We start from the raw sequence: 21,809 nt of genomic DNA on the forward strand, positions 1-21,809 counted from the left end.
GTTTTAAGCGCTGCTACCGCTTCTTCTGGCACTTTCTAATTTTCAATCTCCAAAAAACACAGAGAAACCCTAACTCACTCACCCATCTTCATTCGATTCACTGATCTCGCCATACGCCTCCATTTTCACTCTTTTTCTTCTACGGCCATGCAATCTCCGGTTTTCGTTCTCAGTATGTCTCTCTTTCTCACACTCAATCACACACACACATATATGTATCTAATATATATATATATATATATCGAAGATTAAACTCTTTGATCTGATGATTTATTACGTATAATGATTGTGTTTATGTTAGTTTACATCGATCTAGGTTTGCAGTGCTTTCACATTTAAATTATTAGGTTTGGTGTCTAGAGAACTCGAAAGCGGTTTTAACTACATTAATAGTTTAATTTTTTTGTTAGTTTTTTCTTGTTGTATACTGTATTTTGTTAGTATTTAAGTTTAGTTTGTGAGATGATATGCTTATGAGAGTAAATTTGCAAAGCATTCCTTCTGATTTTTGAATTGTATGTGTATCCTTGGCTTCCGTCCCTAAAAACATGTATGTTTCATTCTTTTTGCCGGCTATCAACGTTACAATAGGTTTCAAATCATTCAGTGTTATTGGCTATAAATGTATGGCTCAATTTCAGAAAAGGTGAGTTTTTATCGTTAGCAATTAAAGTAAAAGAATTTGTGTTGGAAACGTGTTGTAACAGAAGAGCATCACTTAAAGGAAATACCTGCATAGAACGGAAATATTGAAATGTTACATTGTCATGTGAATAACAGATCCAAAGCCTCGTGTGTCTCTGTTAGTGAGAATAATGTTCCGACAATGTTATTGTCATACTAGCTTTCTTAGGCAGGTATGTGTTATGTTGCTTTGTAAGGCTGACTCATGTGTATACTTGTTGAAATGTGCAGAGGATTCAGTCAATCGTGAATCTGGAACTAAGGTTCATCATGCAAACATCCAAGCCTCTAAGGTGGGTATAAATTCACTTCTGTAAAATAGAAAGTTTAAGCGTAAAAGATTCTTTTGTTGCGGAACTTATTAAGACTTTTTTTTTTCCCCAAATGTGTAACTTTTTGTTTGTCCATGTAAAGGAAACTAAATTTTCAGATGTTTACATTTTCCCATGGTGTCTTATTAGCCGATTCTTGCATTGGCTGTTCTTTTTTTGTTATGTTGCTTTAAAAATTGCATTGTTGCTGACCTCTTCATAGGCAAAGTCATGTGCTTTTCACTAGCAGTGGACCACTACATGTCATGACATAAACCACAATAGAGCATTTACTTGATTCATAAGCAAATGGATTTTGAATGGGCTCACTGGCCTATCTACCATGTTTCATGTTGATTCTTGAACTATTTAAAATGGTGCAGGGGTAAAAAAACTTATTTTGGTAGTTGAGACACTTGATAAGTCTTGATCAAATATTTTGAAATCGAATAATTGTCTTCTATACAAGTTATAGTAAACGTTATATGGGACAACTGGATCACTACTAAATGAATCTTCTTCGTGGCTGCTATTTCAGTTTTAACGCTTAAGTCTCTCATGTAACCATGAAATTATTTGTTTTATCTTTGTGCACAGGCCGTGGCTGATATTATCCGCACAACCTTGGGCCCAAGGTCCATGCTAAAGATGCTTCTTGATGCTTCAGGAGGTGCTTACCTTTTGAATATATGACTTAGAACTGTTTGTGTATATTTGTGTGTGTGGTTGTTTGTGTACTAGATCTGCGTATATGACATGGATCTGTGTGTAAATGTTAACCATTGTGTGTCAATGTATGAATATAACTTTTGGTGGCTACCATATGTATTTTTTTTTTGTAGGAATTGTTGTCACTAATGATGGGAATGCCATTTTGCGAGAATTGGATATTGCTCACCCAGCTGCAAAGGTATTGCTGCTGATGGTTTTCATTTACAATACGCTTGATTAAATCATCATTGATAAGTAATCTTTAATCTCAAAACGGGATATCCCGTCTGGTCAAAACAGATTGTTTGGTAGATTAATTGGGATGTTTAAGTTTATCTAATTTTCTCTTACTTTTTTTTTGTTAATTTTTGTATTTAGGCAGTCTGAATCTTCTCGTTTTTTTAAACACTTGCTTTTTTTCTTAATTTTCAGTCCATGATTGAACTTAGTCGCACACAGGATGAGGAAGTTGGTGATGGAACTACATCCGTCATTGTTCTTGGTATGTTTGTGAAGTGATTTTTCTTGATACATAATGTTGTTTGTACTTTGTAGGGGTGTGCAAAAACCAGCAGTGGACCTAAAACTAAATAAATGGCCTCTTTTTTATCCTTAATTTAACAAAGTTACATTTGAAATTACTTCGGTATTATATGCTGTTTTTTTCTCTAATCTGTTATTGTGAAAATTAATTTTTAGCTGGTGAGATGCTTCATGTTTCGGAAGCGTTCATTGACAAGAAGTATCATCCTACAGTTATTTGCCGAGGTATCCTTCATTAATGTTCAAATGATAATTTAAACGCTGCAAAACTTGCAAGATAATATGTAAGAAATTATACCTTTGCAGCTTACAACAAGGCTCTTGAAGATGCTCTTGCTGTGTTGGAAAAGATCTCCATGTCGATTGATGTGAATGATCGTAAGCTCTCTAATACTGCTCCTTTTTGTATCTCATTCGTATTCATATGTATTCTATTGCTTGAAATTTTGTCTATCATTTGAACTTGGATAGTATATACAAGTGCAATTTGAAGGTATCTCCTAGAATGTTCACATGTTTCATCAGTACTATAGAAACTACGATTGTATGATTCATTATAGTGAAATATGATTGAACGGGCTTATTTGCTTTCTATGCACAGGTTCAATGATGCTGGGTTTGGTAAAGAGCTGTATCGGCACAAAATTTACCAGCCAATTTGGGGATCTAATTGCTGTAAGTATCTTATTCTTGCCCATTTTTATCTCTCACCCCTCCCTCCTTTTTAGACTTGAAGAAATTTACTATCTTGGATGTAAATGCTGCTATATCAATATACAGGGTCTTGCTCTACGAGGCTTCGTTTTTATTTTTTGTTTCTATTGTTCTAATATTATAGTTCCTGTATTGTTTTAAGTGTATAATAGACTGTTTCAGGTAAGGTTATTTTAGGTTGCTTGTGATCATCATTCTTTTTTTTTCCCTTGTATTTCCTAACTATGTCCTATGTAATCTTATAGGATCTAGCACTTGAAGCAACAACCACAGTTGGTGTTGATCTAGGCCAGGGAATAAAAGAAGTGGATATCAAAAAATACATTAAAGTTGAAAAAATTCCTGGTGGTCAGTTGGAGGATTCTAAGGTCCTCAAAGGTGTTATGTTCAACAAAGATGTAGTCGTCCCAGGTAAAATGAAAAGGAAAATCATAAACCCCCGTATCATCTTACTAGATTGCCCTCTGGAGTACAAAAAGGGGGAGAATCAAACAAATGCAGAGTTGGTCAGAGAAGAGGATTGGGCCGTACTGTTAAAAATGGAAGAAGAGTACATAGAAAACCTCTGTGTACAAATACTTAAGTTCAAGCCTGATTTGGTAATCACTGAGAAGGGGCTTAGTGACTTGGCATGCCATTATTTCAGCAAAGCTGGTGTCAGTGCTATTAGGAGATTAAGGAAAACAGATAATAATAGGATTGCCAAGGCATGTGGAGCCGTTATTGTTAATAGGCCCGATGAACTTCAAGAGTCGGATGTTGGGACTGGAGCTGGGCTATTTGAGGTTAAAAAGATTGGTGACGAGTTCTTTGCATACATTGTCGACTGCAAAGACCCCAAAGCCTGCACAGTTCTGCTTCGAGGTGCTAGCAAGGATCTTCTAAATGAAGTTGAGCGAAACTTGCAGGTAAATATGTTAGTGTAATGCTTAGTGGTGGCTATTTTGACCCATTCACCAATGAATGGGTCAATTTGTTTTTTTTAATCTTTACTGGGTAAAACAAATATATACAGCTAAACATAAACGGGTCAAATGGTTGAAGGCAGCAAGTGGTTAAAATCCAAAAAAGCTAAGATCCACAATGTTTTACTGCTTAAATCATTTGAAGGGTAAATGCTAATTAGCTAAAGAGGAAACAAGCCTAATCGGCTGAAGGGGCAAACATGTAATATAAAAGTTGTTGAGCCAAACAAGTCAAATGGGTTGAATGGGTAGAGAGGATCCCAGAGTGTAGATTTAATATGCAAAACATCTTGTATCAGTTGATTCTATAAATTAGATTTTGTTTATTAAGAGAAGGTACGATTCCTATTAAAAGTTACATTATTTGACCTGTTTTCGAATCCATATAAACTGTACATTTCTCCAATGCTTTGCATTCTACTACACTTCAATTGCGTTTTTAAAAAATGTTTTCGTTGATAGGATGCAATGTCGGTTGCTAGAAACATCCTGAAGCATCCAAAACTTGTTCCTGGTGGTGGTGCAACTGAGCTGACAGTTTCTGCTACTTTGAAGCAGAAGAGTTCATCGATTGAAGGCATTGAAAAGGTAACATAGTTTTTTGCATTTTGACCCAAATCGTTCTATTTTATTGCCACATTATAAGTTGTGCTTATATCATCTAATGTTGGTGTTAATCTCTTTTTCTGTTAAAACAGTGGCCATATGAAGCTGCAGGTGTAGCATTCGAGGCTATAGCACGAACATTGGCCCAGAACTGTGGTGTCAATGTTATTCGGACAATGACTGCTCTTCAGGGCAAGGCAAGTACCTGTTTGTATACTTTCTTTCTATTTTGAAAAGGTTTACTTTTGCTAACAATTGCATGAAAGTGCCATTTCATAAAGTAGACACAAACGTGAATTGATGTTTAAAACTTAATTTCCTCTACCTGAGTTTTCTATATGTAAAGCCTCCATTGAAGTTTGAAACATTTCTACATGAATATGTAACAAACTTTGGTCTAGTTTGCTGACAAGGTTGAAGATTACCCCACATTAATGAAGTTGATGATCCAAAACAATATTAAGACCAAAGCTGTTTACTTTTCTAAAAATATTAAATCTCCTAGAATTCATTTTTATTAAGGTGGGCTTTTTAGTGCAAAAGATGTTTGGATAATGTTGAGATACATTTTGTATCTTATTTTTCTGCTCATGACAATTTTGCTTCTTATTTTGTTTTAGCATGCAAATGGTGAAAATGCCTGGATAGGGATTGACGGGAATACAGGTGAAATTGCTGATATGAAAGAATTAAAGGTCTACCATCTGTCTCAATCCCCTTTGTTCACTTTTTCTGGATGTTTTTTTTCTGATTTTTTTTTGTGGCTTTGCGTTTATATTTTTGTAGATTTGGGATGCTTATAACGTGAAGGCACAAACCTTCAAAACGGCCATTGAGGCTGCTTGTATGCTTCTTAGAATTGACGATATTGTCAGTGGAATAAAAAAGAGGCAGGCTCCTGGGTCCAGCCAACCATCTAAACCCACTATTGAGACAGAAGGGGATGCTGATAATGAGCAGATGATTCCTGAGTGAAAAAAATGATCCCCATTAAAAGTTGTTTTAGCTTTGTGGGCACGTTTTTCACTTGGATCATTAGCAATCTTTTGTATTATGGCTATCCAAAATTTTGTTCATTATTTTGCGCTAGGGGGTGCTGTACTTTTCTTCTTTTTTCTTTTGACCGCTTGAATCTCGGTGTTTGCATTTCATTTGTACTGTTTGACAATTGACATTGTATATTAGGTTAGTGCTAGCAATTTGTATTCCATATTACGTGGGTTTCAATGTTCTGAAACAATGATAATGCAAACGCATGTATGCGGTTTCTTTTCGTCTTGATGTCGAGTTTTTTGACTAAGATTGATCAAGGGTAAAAAAGTTGTATGTATGGCTTTATTGCAGCTTTTCCAGCTATTCTCTTGAAGGCTGGATACTGACGACCATAATGTGAGAAAGACCAAGGTTTATAACTTGTAATGCGTGTTGTGATGCCTCTTATACTATATGAGAGATCTTAAATCTGTAGTACTTTTAAGCTGAAGTTAGGTAAAAGTATAATTAGGAAAATTAAAGTCAACTGTGTTTTTCTTTCACGTCCCTATTCCCAACTAATGTTTAACCAATTGTGAATAGTCACTTCCCAAAGGGTAGTTGTCTACTTATCCCACCTCAACAACTAAAATATGTTTCATAAGTTGTTGGATTGGTTCATCAGCTTATCTTCCTCCAATAAATACATATATATACATACATACATGTGTACATGTTCACATATTCCGTCCTAGCTAGCTAGAAATCATTACACGCCATCGATCTAGCTAGAAAAAAGATATGATAATTGTGTCTTGCTTCAATACATTCTTACATGGGTTGTCAAGGCGTTGGCCATTATTGGTGTATGCGACCACTTGGACCGCCGTTCTCACTGTTACCGTGGCACTGACATCCTTTGCTCCGGAACTGGCGTTTGTATGGGCCATAACACCAACTTCCTCCTTCTCTCGAGTATGTCGTCAAGATCAAAAGGAATCAGAAAGCATATTGGTGAGGGTCCCTTTTGATGTTCCCTCTGAGTTCTTTTGTCTTCCAGCCGAAATGTTCAAGAAGTCCAAGATGGATTTGATGGTGCCACCCATCTTTGCTGCGATCGTTGTGGCTGCCTCGGCATGTTTGGTCCGAGCTTTCGGTTTGTGGGAGGTGGATGATGATCTAGAGGCTCAATGACGACACACAGATTTAATCGTATCCAAACACGTACAATCAATTGTTATACCGTTTTTTTTTTTTTTTTTTTGATATGGTTTAAATTATATGTTTATTGTAAATAGCAAATTAATACTAACACTTTCTCGCGTTTGTATGTGAGAAAGACGTCATTACAACAGAAAAGAAATTCATTCAATTATTACGGTTCAGCTACTTTAAGCCTAATTAGTAATTATTAATACATATTTTTATATACGTACAGTTATCGATCATTTGGATAGAATATCGACATATCGTATTTCCTACTTTTGTTTGTCCATGCATTCACTTTACGATTCAGGTTCGGACTAAAAACTCCTTTGAGTTACATGCTATAACCGTTCCTGTGATTTGTTATGTAACTAGATTTTCAATTTAAAAATAATTAGTATATCGGGTTGTTATGTAATCAATATAATTTGATTAAATAATATATTGTTTTAGTTTTTTATAATGTTAGTAAAGCCGATGGAATTTTTTAATTTCACTCTTTTCCCTTTTTGTTTTATTTTGTACGCATAATCAAATTTTGATTTTTTGTAATTTCTTTTTCTTTTTTATTATGCATGCAAAATCAAACTTTAATAAGCTAATTATTTTTTGTAATTTCTTTTTCTGTTTAATAACTTCCTTTTTAGTAGTATCAATATCATTACGTTAGATACGTACAATCTAACAATTAATTATATATGCTTTTAGGATATCAATATATCGATCTTACGTACCATGCATCTTAATGTCAATTTTTGGGAATTATCTTACCATATTATGTTATTTTTTATTTGTATCATACTTTTGTTAATTATTATTAGGAATTACATAACAACCCTAGCTTTGTATATATATTTGAACAAGACTTAATACTTATGTTTATATGTTTATAAAAGTTCAAATGTTTATATTTATGCCAAAATAATTGTCTATTTTAGAAAAAACTCAAAGAAAAATATTATAATATTTTAGATTTCTTTGATCCGTTTTTCCTAAGTATTATTAATATTAATTTTGTGTGTGGAGTTTTCATGATAATTGCCACCCTTAATTTTATACGTTACAAATACTACCGACATAACAAAAAGATGCTTTAAGATTTACTCCATAATCCATATATTAATTTAGTCAATGAGATCATTAAATTTGGGGAAAAATCCTTTGTTTTTGTCCCTATTTCTAAATACTTCGTAATAAAAGATATCGATATCTCGTTAGTTTTTTACAGAAGACATCCGTTAAAAGAAGCCTAATAACATCCTAACTAACCACCCCCACCTGACATATCTTTCCGTCGTCTACACTCTACATGTCTTCATCATCATCCTCCCAATAATTCACTTCCATAGTTTATAAATTACACTGTCTATCTCAAATGTGATTATTATATCATTTTTTATATAAAAATTATAAGTAAATTATTTCATATACTCTATTTTCCAAATTAATATAATCAATTCATCATCATGTTTTACAGTATATCATAATCATAATAACAATTCAATAATTATCAGTTTATCATCTAATTTTAGTGTTGAATTAATAAATTATAATAACATTCATTCATTTCACTGAAAACGGCGTCGTTTACAAGATGAATAACGGCGGTGATATATGTTCGTCGGAGACGGTCGTTGTCGGCGAAAATGTACTCAGTTGTGATGAATCCAATCTTTCATCCGCCGATCATCTCGTCGTCGTGGTCAACGGAATCCTTAGAAGGTCAATTCTAACAATTTATTTTTTTTCTTTGGAGAAAAAAAAAACTTTGTTTTAGATGTTTGAAAGTAAGTTTTATTTTATGTTATTATTACTTGAGGGTCTGAACCATATATAATAGATTAGTTGAGTAAATGTATATGAAATGATAATTGTATATATAAAACTTATAAATAGTTGCAAATTTGCAATTATTGTGATATATGCAAAATATAATTAATTAACGGGTTTAACAATGAATTAAGCAGCGATTTGCTTTATGAAATGCATAAAGCTTTGATTTTTGTTGGAGTGCTATCGCCAATCGGTGTACCAAATGTCCAGATGTGTGTATATAAGTTTTGTTGTTTTGCTTTTGGTATGATCTGTATGATGCCTTAACACTTATATATATATATATATATATATATAAAAGTTAATCAAAGTCAACTGCCACATCAGCAAATCTGATGATGTGGCATCAGTAACGTAGTACTTAACGAGCGACTGTTAAAACTAACAAGATACCTTTATTAGAAAAGTTTTGAAAATAGGGTTTTTTAAATAGAAGAAAACAAAATAGTTTACCTTTAATTCCTAGTTTAGAGGTAGCCCACTTTCATAAAGGCTTAAAATATAAATATACTTATGATAATTATGAATTAACATATAAATATACTTATAATTAAGTATTTAAAAACTTTTTAAAAAATGGTCTCAAATTGATGGCTAAAAATAAATATAAATTAAGTATTCGGGGCTAATAAGTGTAAATTATTGATAAAAAACAAAAAAATGTAAATAAATGAGATATTTTCTATAAACACTAATATAATAATATATTTGGATAATGATTATAAGGATTTTTAATTTATAATTAAATTAAATGATGACATAAGCGAAAGTCAATTTGATAAAATTAAACGATTTAGTTGGTAAATACGTTATTAGTTCAACTGTCTTATAATATATATTAAGATTAAGATTAATATTAAAATAAGATGGTTTTATTGTGTTTGGGATTTCTAAAGTTTGTATTGTGTATTTTCTTTATATTAAATATTAAATATTTATCCTTATAGTTAGATAATGATCTAATCTAATATTATACGGACATGGAATGAATTTTTAGTTACACCATCACTCGACATTTATAGGTAATCTTTAATATTTTTAATAATCTGATATTTATCTAAGTGATTGAAGTAGTCTATATCTATATTTGTAAATATATTTATCTTTATCTATATAATAAAAGTCAATGAAAGTCAAAATTAAAAAAATGAAAAAATCGTGAACTGTGATTGGTCAATAAGCTATTAGAGCAACTGTATTTTAATATAATAAAAGAAAAGATTAAGATTTAATGGGGCTAATTACGAAATCTAAATAAAATTAACTTTTAAATAAAGTCGAACATATATAATATATGGTAAGTGGATATATAGTCAATATAATCGTTTTTTGTAAAACGCTAACTATATACTCGTATACTGATAGATTTTGATATAATAACAAAAAGATATTAAAACCCTCATTCAATATGGCTTCCAAGAAAAAGATTAAATTTCATTACAGCTATGGTGGAAAGATTGTGTGGGGGAGCAACGGCAACGAGCTTCGGTACGTTGGCAACACCAATGGGATTCTAGCAGTTGATCGCGATATCACTTGCACGGAGTTGATTATCAAGTTATGGGACAGATGTAGACAATCCATGCGTTTGAGGTGTAGCTTGCCCGGCGACGATCTTGGCTTGTTAATTCTCATTACGTCGGATGAGGATCTTGCTTTTATTATCAAAGAATACAATCGATACGGGAAAGACTTGAAGATTAGAGCAATACTCGACGATGTGCCAATCTTTGAAGAGCAGATGAATGATCAAGTCTTCAACATTCATTATGGTTCTTGTCATGCTAGAACACAACATAATGTCAATAATGCATGGTTCAACTTCTACTCGTCTATTTTCATTAGTTTGTTGAATTACTAATGATGAATTGAGTAATATTCATTAGTTTGTAGTGTGAAGAATGTTAATCGTTAATTACATGACAATCGCGAAAATAAGTGGTACCGTCACCCTATGATCACAAGGGCTCACTGATTAAATGTCATAAGTTTGAGGGTTTAGTATTTAGAAGTGTAATGAACTTTTACACTTTTTCTATTGTATGAATGAAACTTACATTTGGTGCATTGTAGGAAAAAACTTTGTAAAACTGTTCAAATAATGTAACATTTGACATGCACCAATCGAAAAATTACACGTACTAGCTCATAGAATTTGTCATGTATACACTTTTACATTATTTGAACAGTTTTATAAAGTTTCTTCCTACAATATACCAAATCTAATTTATATTCATACAATAAGAAAAGTGTAAAAGTTTCATACATTTTCAGATACTAAACCCTTAGTTTGAAACTTGTAAAGACAAAGTGGAACTACCATGAATGTCTAAGGATGGTGAATGTTCCACGAATGTCTAAGGATGGTGAATCACGATCTTACTAAGAATATGAGACACCCGCTTACTTTTTTTTTTTTTGTTAATTAGTTTTCTTGAGATTGTTTGCCAACAAGATCATATCGATGTTGGTTATATGTGCTAATATATAAACATATTAAACATACATGCAATTATCATGGCAGCGGAAAAATTCCACAATTAACTGTGATTATTACTCGTTTACGAGCATGGCAGCCGCACGTTGCGGCTGATATCATTGACGGAGCATTTCATGTATACAATAACTTTATATGTATAAGGACAAATAAGTAAATTCGTATGTCTCGTATTTATAAACTTTTAGAACACCACTCAATAATCTTTAACATTGAGTATAGATAATTCTTGTTATTATGTGTTGATATTGCTCATTAGCTCGTGAACATGCCCTATAATTATAGCTAGCCTTGGTCCCCGCAAGATATTTGTACCGCATATCTGTTTCATAGTTTAGTTTTCAACGAAGCGAGAAACTTCGCCCAATCAGATTTCTTCCGAATGCTACTAATTTTCAAGATATCTCCAAGAAGGTAGGTTAATGTTTTCTTTCGATCTTTCACTTAGTTAATTAACAGGGGATAAAAAGATGTAATTAAAGCCCAATAGATTGGAATATATTATTTAACCTACAATTGAATTTGTTAACCTTGTATTTTGTTATTATGTAATTTCTTGCTAAGTTTTTTTCTTTTTTTTCTTTTAGAACGACGTGTTATTAGTTGTTAGTGGTTCGAACCCTAACCGTGACATTCAAGCGGACAATATGCTAGCGGTTGAAACCTGAATGCACTCCTGGTGACTTAGGGTGCGATAACACGGCCCACACACATCCGAAGAGGTATATCCTGGTGTTAAAACAGATTTCGACATTTTTCTTGTGTTTATAATATGCTGTTAACAGCAGTGCTGTTACTCTCACAAACTTTTTCTTCGATTCTGGAACGTGATTGAATACATAAATATTCCCTCTGAATGTGAGGGCAACAGGACGAGTTATATGATGTTAACAACAGCTAAGTTAACCCCTTATTATATTTGTGTGGTTTTCAACGGTGACGGAAGAGGTGTAACTGTACAACCGTACAGCAAGGAGATGTAGCTAATTGCCTAATTGTAACCATTAACAAGACGTTAGTCTCCAAAAGTACAATTACAAGTTTAGAAATATAACAGTATCACACATCTTAGACTTATCAGCAGACATAACAATTACTACATTAGAAAGATTGTCGAATCAGGAGACATAACAACCAATATAATACACTCAAAAAGAAGAAAGTTCAACGGCGTGAATGGCAACACCTTGAAGACACCATTTTGAACAAGTATTGGACCACACCGGAATTCTCATCTAAGGATGCTCCAAGTAATTCGTCAAATCAGACAGATCAAATAAATAAATATATTTTTTTGTTTAAGTCAATCTCTAACGACATTCAACCATTACAAATATGACATGAACGTGAAGGAAAAAACAGAGCCAAATCCTTCTCCAATCCACAAATGACAAATAGAATACTTCAAATCCATATATAACATTGATGGTACAGTCATTTGTAAATTACGGTTGTCTAAGAACAGTATCAAGTAGGTGGTTGCTATAGTCCCAGAGCTTCTTAGCCATCTTAGGATCTCTTGCAAAATCACTTGCAGGCCATTCATTGCAATCTAGAAAGTACTTGCCACTCAACCCTTTCATATCTGGATGCACTGCTACATAGCACGTTGTTGCCGCACCCTATTTATCATAATATTTTCACATAATAAGTAGTCTGTCTAATCTGATTATAGGGGATGTATTATTTCAGTTTCAATCTATTTTTCCTTTTTTTGTGTGTGAATAATTCGATTAGGAGGTTCGTATACCCTATTGTAACAATCATTACCTGTGGGACATTTTTCCAGAATAGAAAAGTGAGCAGCTTCATAAATCCTGCCAGAAATTATAGAAAAAAACTTACAAATTAAGAATCTTCTACATACGCAGTTCATAACGTCACATTGTTTTAAGAAAGGCATGTAAAATACTAATCTGATCGAGCACACACACACACACACACACACTTACTCATAAAGTTCAGCGAATATTTCATGAGATTCGTCATTATTAGCCCTGGGTGTACAGAGTTAACCGTAATATTTGCACCCTCTTCCTGCACTTCCAAACAGGTAAATTTAAAATCCCCAACACAAAAACAATAAATAGAAAAGGTGAAAAGCAAAAACAACCTTTAAGCGTCGGGAGAGCTCGTTTGCATGTAATATGCTTGCTAACTTTGATTGCCCATATGCTTTTTTATCCGAGTAGCTGATGTAGGATACATGTTAGGACGAATGTCTGAAATAACATTGTTGATCATAGAGGAGGCACGTTGGGTGGATTGGGTCCGGGTAACAACTAAGTGACTAACAAGTCAAGTGTGTAATATGTGCATGCCAAATCAGGCCGGGTTGATTAAAAATACCTTTTACCCCAAATTTCACTTCTCATTTTGTATAAGTTATTGGTGTATCGAATATGACTACATAAGCTACATTATTTCAGTAATGATGATATGCACACACATTTACCCTTTTTTTTCTTTCTTGGGAAACGTTTGACCCATTTTCTACTATTAGCACTGGGTGTACAGAGTAAGCATAATAACGATATCTCCCGTTTAATACATAACTCGAATAGACCTATTCATAAGTAAAATCATCCAAAATGCTACCTCTAATTAATCCTCATTATAGGGTACCAGATATAGTTTTGTATGCTAAATCAAATGATGTCAAACTGTTAAAACAAAAAATCTTGACCATTACCTTGTTTCATCATTAACCGCATCAAATCTGATCCCTTCTTCATAAGTGCGTAGATGAGCTATAGATGACAAGTTAATAATTCTACCCTCAATACCAGTATTTGAAGCAGTGTCCTTCATCTTTTCAATGAGTAAGTTTGTCAAGTAAAAGTGACCTGAAAATGATCATGATGAAGAAAAAAAAAACCTCTGCATTTTCTCAAATTTATGCTGTATATGACACAAAAGGATGATGTACCTAGATGATTTGTGGCGAATTGCATCTCTATCCCATCTTGTGAGAGTTGGTAGGGGCAGAACATAATACCAGCATTGTTTCTACAATGTCAATATCTTTTCTGATTAGACAAGAGAGATACATGCATACAAGACTGATACTGCAAGAAAATCAAGTTTTCCAAGAGCAAAAGAAGAGTTAAACATTGTAACTGCTATCATTTAAAATCTGGTTTGTGGAGAAATCGGCATTTAAGAAGTGACAAAGGGTTGTTATCAGTGGTCTACGTCAAGTCAACTCTTTTTTTCCAAATGTTGCAATTAACCTTCAAATAAATAATTAGCAAGTCAACTAATTAGTATCCGTTTCCTTTCCCGCTAACTTTTTGACTCACCCGGTTGACCCATTAAAGATAAAACAATACTAGAATTGACTCATTCATACATATAGTTTTGGAAGTAAATGTAGAAGAGAGAAAGAAAGAGATCAAGGGCCGGGTCATACATTAGAATGTTGAGGGGAAGGTTAAGAGCCAAGAAGCTATCTGCACAGGCCTTGACCGACTTGAGACAAGAAAGATCAAGCTGGAGAACATCAACTTTAGCGTTTTCATTGCTTTCGTAGATGGTCTGTTTCGCTTCATTTGCAGCCTTCATGTTTCTTGCTGCTATTATCACATGAGCTCCTCTTAGCGCTAGCACTCTTGATGTCTCTAACCCAATCCCACTTGCTCCTCCTGTAATATACATACATATATATTTCACACTTTTTAATATCTAGATCAATTCATCTTACTGTAACATTTTTTAATAACTAATCATCTAATTAGCAATTTAACAAAGTTGTATCCTCGATTAAACTTTTTTTAATATAAACAAATAATCATTTAATTTATATGAGTATATGGTAAGGGGACTAGGAGTGGATGGCATAATGTATGTACGTATACCTGTAATGATGACAGTTAAACCGGAAGCATCAATACCGGCAGTGACTTGTTCAGCAGTGGTGGCTGATCCGAAGCCGCTAGGACCTGGCCATCCTGTTATCAACCGAATTATTGCCATTTTCTTTTGGATGTAATGAAGTGAAAGAGATGGATGTGTTTTTTAAGGATATAATTTGGGAGTTTGATTGATATATATAAAAGCAAAAGGTAATTAGCTAGCTGTGGGTATATCTACGACGTACCTTCAATAAGCGGTGCATTTATGTAGTCACCATGATTTACAGATGGAAAATTAATGGTTCACAATGTTGATTAATTTTATATATATTGTGCGTCTAGTAATCTTGTTTTAAAAACATAAATTAAGAAGAAAACGTTACCATTCACTAGATATTTATGAATATGTTTGCTTGGACATAATGTTTTTTTAAAGATGGAATTTGACTGAAAAATAAAAGAAAAAGTAAAATTTGATGCTATGATTTTTATTTTTAATTTTTCATCTTTGAAGATTCGAATGAAATTAAAATTTTTTCATCCCCCCAAAGAATAAAGTTTCCAACAAATTAAATAATGAATAGTTTCCATCGACCAAATGAGTACTTTTAAACAACTAAATACTTTAAAAAATAAATTCAATTTCATAACTACCAAATTTTATTAAAGTCTCAAAATTCATTTTCGGCTCACCCTTATAAACCGAGTCCAACCCGGTAAATTCCAGACCCGAACCGACCCGTTCGAGGGTCAATAGCTTGGTTCTCGGTTCCACTTTTCTTGCACTTTCGGTTCCTGGTCAGGAATTTTTGAAATGGATTTATTTGACTGGTTCATCAATAGTGTTTGGCCAGAATCCCTTTTGGTTCGGTCCGGTCCGGATCGGGCCGGTTTTAGACCTGTACACATCCCTACTTTCAATGGAAGCCTCAGTCCAACAAAATTAAAAGGGAAGCCCTTTGATGACTGAGCTGTCACATGTCGCAAGACGCCCTTAAAAAGGGTTTCCAATTAATGTCTCGATAGTCTTAATGACTCGATTGTATTGTATTTGAACTTGAGACCCTCCAAGAAATAACCACTTTATGGATTCCCTCTGACCACTGGGCTAACACCCCAATGACGACTCGATCATATTGATCCTCATAAAAGATCTCATATTATTCAAATCTTTCTTGTTAATTAATGTGATATTTTCGATGAGAAGGAAAAGTCGCATACTCGCGTTATTAATCACCTGGCCGTTAATTTTACAAACTTACCTTTTTAAAAGAGTGTATATGATCCTAATAGTCTAATATGAATGATCGATGATAAATCATTTTTACTATGTGCATAATCGTTCGTGTATATGGTGTGCATATTGAAGAAGACTTACGAGTAACGAGAGTACTAAATCCGGTCATATGTCTTTATAATTTTTATTACTATTACTATTATTTTAATTTAACTATTATTTTCATTTATTTTAGTCATGAGCATTACGTTCTATAAACATGCTTTCTGATGGGGTATCAATTAACCTGATATGAACGATGATCTACCACGTAACATTTTACTATTTTTAGTACTCGTATCTAATAAAATCAGCATTCATATGGTGTGATACGATCTGTCCCCGCTCTAACTAACACCAAAAGTCCAAAAGTGAGTTATCTCTATCTATACTCTATATTAAAAAAATACCCCCCATGTTGAAAGTTGAAAATGTCTAAAATGCCCTCCTATGTAATATTTTCACCTATAAGGCTACAACCCTTTAAAATATCTTCACATACACTATTCTCTTAACATTAATAATTAAATTACACTATCAATCCTTTATTATTCTAAAATATCTCCATTAACCTTTTAAATCAATTACTTTTATATGAATTATCTACGGCACTCGACGTCGCATCCACCACCAACACTCGCCTCCACCACCACACCGTCGCCGTCACGACCACCGCCACATCACGCGGGTACAATGCTAGTACTCCTTTATAAAATAATCACACCCTTCATTTTTTTAAAAATAGTTACACAATAATTACATACGAAATTATTAAATTACTCTTAATAAACACCCACTATGAAAAAAGTTTTTATAAAATACCAAATTTGCCCATTAATGAATTAATTTACACTCTAAACCTTTATTTTAATAATTAACACTTTAAGTCCTAATCTTCTAAAAAATTTCCACTATCACAATTACATTAATCTACACCACTTGACGCCGCCAACACCACCAATAATAACATCACCGACACCACTAGACTGCCTTCCCCACTCATGGACGGAGGCAACTTGGGGGCAGTGGGATCACCTGCCCCCACTCCAATTTTAGTATAATGTAATTTTTCACAATTTAAATGGTATATTTGTAGTTATTTTCTAAAAGTAAAAAAAAATAAGTATGAAATAAATACAAATGTTATATTCATTGTCATAAGCTTATTCTTTGAAAGTGGTCATCAAAACATTAATTTTGAGATAGATCTTTTCATTATGAGAATAAAAAACTTGAGTTGTTTTAATTTTTATTAGAAAGAATGAAGAAAGGTTAAAAAAAAAGTTTTCTTAATCTGAATATGTAAATGTGTAATACATTAATAGTGTAGCTATTTGTGAAAAACATATTTTTCTTTCAAATTATTATATATATTTATCATAAACAACTAATAACGATAATCATAATAATTATGTAGAAAAGATATTTTACAAGCTAGTTATTTCCTAAAAAGGTATATTATTTCGGTTTCGTACATTATTGTTGAATGGGTTTTCATTTAATAAGACCTTTTCCGACATGTGTGATCTTTATTTATTTAAAAAAATTGGTATTTTTAAATATGAGTGTTACACCTAGTGTGGTGAATAAATTTATTTGAGGGTCCTTTTTTTTCTCAAGCTAGGGTCCATTTTTTTTATATTCTCGAATACGACTCTTCTAAGTATAAAAAACAATTTTTAAAATTGACCCCTCGAATAAAAATTTCTGACTCCGTCTCTGTCCCCACCACCACCGCCACATTGCGCGGGTAACATTCTCGTGATACCTAATTAACACATACAACATTCTCTTTCCATCGTTACTGAATTGCTATCACTCTATCAATATCGTCGACACCAACTAATACCACGTACACGAGAAGCAAAATAAATATTGTATGTGTGGTAATATAATATGATTTCACAATTTGTTTCTAAAAGGAGAAATGATTAAACTAATGAATCTTTTAATTAATCCTTTATTGCGAGAAAAGTAACTAATTCATGCCTCGATCAAAATGGATTGTTATTTGGAGAAAGTTGAACTAAAGTTTTGAGTTAAAATGTGAATCAAATATTGAAAAATTGGAGACAGTTTTTCACATGATGAATTAGCATAAAAAGGGTTTGCAAATTACTGAGTATTAATTATTTTAGTATTTTTTATTTTTCCTTTTGTTTGCATTTATTATTTATGACCAAGTATTGTATGGGGCTTGGTTATACTTAGAATTATGCGTGACATAGTTTGTTGGGCTTTAAATGGCATAATGTAATAATCATCATTTATTGATCTTATCAACTGCTTTAAAAAAAATGATCTTTGTTGATTTAGTATATTTGGGAAATATTTTGTTCATGAAACTATTCATATTATTGGAACATTAATAAGCTAAACAAATTTTGTAATGGCACGTACGACTATTAAAAAAAGGTTTATATTTACCAGTTGGGTCATCTTTATTTAAAAATAATTATTTTTATTTATAAAAATGTATAGTTATCTAATGTTCTTGTAAATTTGTTATGATTGTTTTTTGCCCTCCTGGAGTGGTTGATATGAATAAAAATTACTTTTAAAGAAAAAACATAATGAATACCTAGCAAGTTCTTCTCACCAACCACATCGGCACGTAATAAATGAAACAAATATCATGTACGTGTAGTTAACGTGCCTTGTGCTTGAAATCTGGCAGTGGTTATTGGACTTTAATAAATAGACTAAAAATTGGTTGAATAATATGTTTAAAAAAAAGAGTAAATATTTGATTTTTTAATATTAGAACAAAAAGGTTTATTTAATTTTAGGAAAATACAAATCTTTACATATTAAACGAGGACTTAAATACCCGTGCTACGCACGTCGTGGTTTAAATATATTGTTTGCATGTACTTTGTTTCCCGTTTTTTAAATAGGTAATGAAAGTTGTTTCGTAAAACCATATTATTCATCGTCTTTTAAATAAAAAAAATATACTATAATAATCGGTAGAAAACAAATAAATTGTTTCAGGACGAATAACGTGGTTCGCCTAACAAAGGAACCCCAACCGATATTTAGTCTTTTATTATGATAAAAAAAAAAGAAGCTTTCACTAGCCATTCGAAAATCAAATCCACCAGCATATAAACATTTCAACAGATACAAATTGACATATGGTTATTTAAAGAGATAATTGTATACCTGTATGTGCAGATTGAATAACAGTTTCCCTTGAATATATAATTTTGGACCTTTACACCATAAGGGTAATAGTGATTTAACACACCAACTTCACAATTTAGGTACCAACCATTTTTCTACACTCTACTTATTACATTCATATCTTCCAAACTTATTACATTAATATATAATAATATTCATCCTTATACCTCTCTAATTGAAACGTAATTAACTGAAAAAGAAAAGAGTCATAACAATAATAATAATGCACCTTTTCTATTGATTATGTTCAGCTTTAGACAAAAACTATCATGAATCACTGCTATTCGTTTATCTTTTGCTCCATCGGATTTATTTTCAAGCTTCAATCGCTCTAAACCAAAAATAAACACAAACATGTGTATACAATTCCGAAATTACAATCGCAAGGATTCCTTATATGATAATAGTGATCATTCATGTTTTATTTCTTATACTTATTAAATACATTGTAACTCACAGAAGCTTAAAGACAACAAATTTAATGACCAAAATTTATAAACACATAAATATTTATCCTTTGCATTCCAAACCCTTCGTAATGTTATCTTCACATATATACATGTAAGACATTTCGGACGGATTAATATAGGGTTTTCTCTCTCATTGAGTATTTAAAATAGACATTTCTACTTCGAGAGAGCTCGAGCGCGGACCCGGTTAATACAACGTATGTTAGACTTCTCGCAGTCAAATCGAGACGCGAAGTTTCAAGCGAAATAAAATTTGCATAAAAAATATAGATGTTAAAATATAGGTAACTATAGAAAATGTTAAATGTAGTTCTTAGGGTTTACTTTACGTGCATTAAAAGAGTGTACATTTTCATATTAAAAACTCACCCCCTGAATTTTATGGTAAGTATACAACTGATTAATGCACCTTAATGAAAGCCTTTAAGGCTTCGTTTAACAAAATCCATAACAATAAAGCATCTATAACTAAACAATATATACTATCATTATTAATTACCCTCATCAATTTATAAATCAATTTTACGTAGTAAAGTAAAAACATAATAACACAAACAATGCTAATTTCATTAAAACAAATTATTAAGTTCACTAAACTATAATTATTTCATTAATTATCATCATAAATTTTGATTTTAGAATTGATTATATTTCTTACCATTTTTATCTATATTCCCTATATAAACAAACTACCCATCTCCAAATTAAATATCCTACCTTTAAATTCCCTATTTTACCCTTTTAATTTACACTACCACCAAACACTTTAATCCTGAAATATCAAAAATACCCTTACGCCCAATTTGCCTCCCTTACCTTCTTTGAAGCTGCTCACATATTATACCAAAAAACACACCCATACATCCCCCGAAACAAAATACACACATACATCCCCTTAGAATCGCCTCCCTCTAAAACACACATAGCCACCGCCCCCAAAAACCGTCGTCGTTTCCGCTGTCTAAAACACACATAGCCATAGGTACGGTGATCCAATAATCGAGCGGATACCGCTAATTAACCAGCGTTTTTTTCCTATGCCCCACCACATCGTGCGGGTACAAGACTAGTTATATATAAAATAAGATGACCACGACTGCCATGTTTAATAAATGGTTTGGGATTGAATTGGTCTTTCAAACTCGTTTACAGTTCATCCACCTTTCTAAAGTTGTCTATTGAGTTTTTTTATATTTTTTTTAAAGATGAATTTCGCTGAAAAATTTGTGTTGCGATTCGACAACGGGAGGTTTAGTATACGTTGTCTTAACCGGGTTCACGCTAGAGAGCTTACTCGAAGTAGAAATGTCTATTTCAAATACCCGATGAGAGAAAAACCCATTACTAATCCAGTATTATTTGTTATTATTTACAAAACAATCATAAAAAATTTATTTGTCCAGTATAATTTAATGTGTAAGTTAAAAAATAATTTAGTTTTGTCATGAAAATGATCGCATGCATTAAAAATATTGAGTCTCTTAATTAAATCTTTTGTATCATGTACTTATACTTTTCAACACGTCTCATCGGTTTATTCATGAGTTGAGTTTCCGTCTAACATCTCGACACAAATCATTTGATGGGCTTGGACAAATCATTTGATGGGCTTGGAATGAAGATTCATCAACCCTTAACATGTTAACCCGAACATAACACGTACGATCACAAACATTAGCTTTATTTGTGTTTTGGTAATATTTAACTATTATTTGTTATAAATATAAAAATAGAAGTAAAAGGTAGCAGTTAGTAGTTAGTGTAATGTAATTGTCCTAGTCAGTCTGAAAAATAAGTACTCATAGTAATTAGGAGAAAATTTCCACTCAAGTAGTTTTATTTGATTTCATTAGTTGACATGGTCATGCTATCACCATATTATTATCTTAAATAAAATTAGAATGAAGTTATAACTTATAAGTAGTATGTATGTATGTATGTATGTACTTGTTTGGACAGTGTATACGCACAAAAAAACATC

General features: G+C 32.4%; 4 protein-coding genes across 4 annotated transcripts; 3 read left to right on the forward strand and 1 right to left on the reverse strand.

The window, feature by feature from the left end:
• Window positions 1-2: 2 nt before the first annotated feature.
• LOC122600743 (T-complex protein 1 subunit gamma) lies at window positions 3-5,807 on the forward strand. Its single transcript, XM_043773504.1, has 13 exons — window positions 3-172; window positions 916-977; window positions 1,593-1,665; window positions 1,838-1,905; window positions 2,139-2,208; window positions 2,406-2,474; window positions 2,556-2,627; window positions 2,851-2,924; window positions 3,209-3,871; window positions 4,391-4,516; window positions 4,627-4,731; window positions 5,155-5,229; window positions 5,321-5,807. Exons 1-13 carry the CDS (start codon window positions 148-150, stop codon window positions 5,507-5,509), a joined length of 1,671 nt encoding a protein of 556 aa, XP_043629439.1. The 5' UTR covers window positions 3-147; the 3' UTR covers window positions 5,510-5,807.
• Window positions 5,808-6,196: 389 nt separating this feature from the next.
• On the forward strand, window positions 6,197-6,736 carry LOC122586140. Its single transcript, XM_043758245.1, has one exon. It carries the CDS (start codon window positions 6,308-6,310, stop codon window positions 6,698-6,700), a length of 393 nt encoding a protein of 130 aa, XP_043614180.1. The 5' UTR covers window positions 6,197-6,307; the 3' UTR covers window positions 6,701-6,736.
• A 1,362-nt stretch (window positions 6,737-8,098) lies between these two features.
• On the forward strand, window positions 8,099-10,480 carry LOC122585180. The gene is made up of 2 exons (XM_043757290.1): window positions 8,099-8,434; window positions 9,989-10,480. Exons 1-2 carry the CDS (start codon window positions 8,307-8,309, stop codon window positions 10,404-10,406), a joined length of 546 nt encoding a protein of 181 aa, XP_043613225.1. The 5' UTR covers window positions 8,099-8,306; the 3' UTR covers window positions 10,407-10,480.
• A 1,839-nt stretch (window positions 10,481-12,319) lies between these two features.
• LOC122583582 (short-chain dehydrogenase TIC 32 B, chloroplastic-like) lies at window positions 12,320-15,079 on the reverse strand. The gene is made up of 8 exons (XM_043755973.1): window positions 14,900-15,079; window positions 14,455-14,686; window positions 13,972-14,051; window positions 13,735-13,888; window positions 13,156-13,234; window positions 12,995-13,079; window positions 12,813-12,859; window positions 12,320-12,664 (listed from the first exon to the last, which is right to left on the reverse strand). Exons 1-8 carry the CDS (start codon window positions 15,015-15,017, stop codon window positions 12,488-12,490), a joined length of 972 nt encoding a protein of 323 aa, XP_043611908.1. The 5' UTR covers window positions 15,018-15,079; the 3' UTR covers window positions 12,320-12,487.
• Window positions 15,080-21,809: the final 6,730 nt, after the last annotated feature.

This window comes from Erigeron canadensis, chromosome 1 (assembly GCF_010389155.1).
Source record: "Erigeron canadensis isolate Cc75 chromosome 1, C_canadensis_v1, whole genome shotgun sequence".
Classification (NCBI taxonomy): domain Eukaryota; kingdom Viridiplantae; phylum Streptophyta; class Magnoliopsida; order Asterales; family Asteraceae; genus Erigeron; species Erigeron canadensis.

Bases quoted from the DNA above. Each gene is read 5' to 3' on its own strand.
- LOC122600743 (XM_043773504.1), top strand. From the start codon at position 148: ATGCAATCTCCGGTTTTCGTTCTCA. The intron at 4,732-5,154 runs GCAAGTACCTGT...ATTTTGTTTTAG, and splicing joins TGACTGCTCTTCAGGGCAAG to CATGCAAATGGTGAAAATGC. The intron at 5,230-5,320 runs GTCTACCATCTG...ATATTTTTGTAG, and splicing joins CTGATATGAAAGAATTAAAG to ATTTGGGATGCTTATAACGT.
- LOC122586140 (XM_043758245.1), top strand. From the start codon at position 6,308: ATGATAATTGTGTCTTGCTTCAATACATTCTTACATGGGTTGTCAAGG.
- LOC122585180 (XM_043757290.1), top strand. From the start codon at position 8,307: ATGAATAACGGCGGTGATATATGTTCGTCGGAGACGGTCGTTGTCGGC. The intron at 8,435-9,988 runs GTCAATTCTAAC...ATTTCATTACAG, and splicing joins GTCAACGGAATCCTTAGAAG to CTATGGTGGAAAGATTGTGT.
- LOC122583582 (XM_043755973.1), bottom strand. From the start codon at position 15,017: ATGGCAATAATTCGGTTGATAACAGGATGGCCAGGTCCTAGCGGCTTC. The intron at 13,889-13,971 runs GTACATCATCCT...GATCATTTTCAG, and splicing joins ATTCGCCACAAATCATCTAG to GTCACTTTTACTTGACAAAC. The intron at 13,235-13,734 runs GTAATGGTCAAG...ATCCTACATCAG, and splicing joins GCGGTTAATGATGAAACAAG to CTACTCGGATAAAAAAGCAT.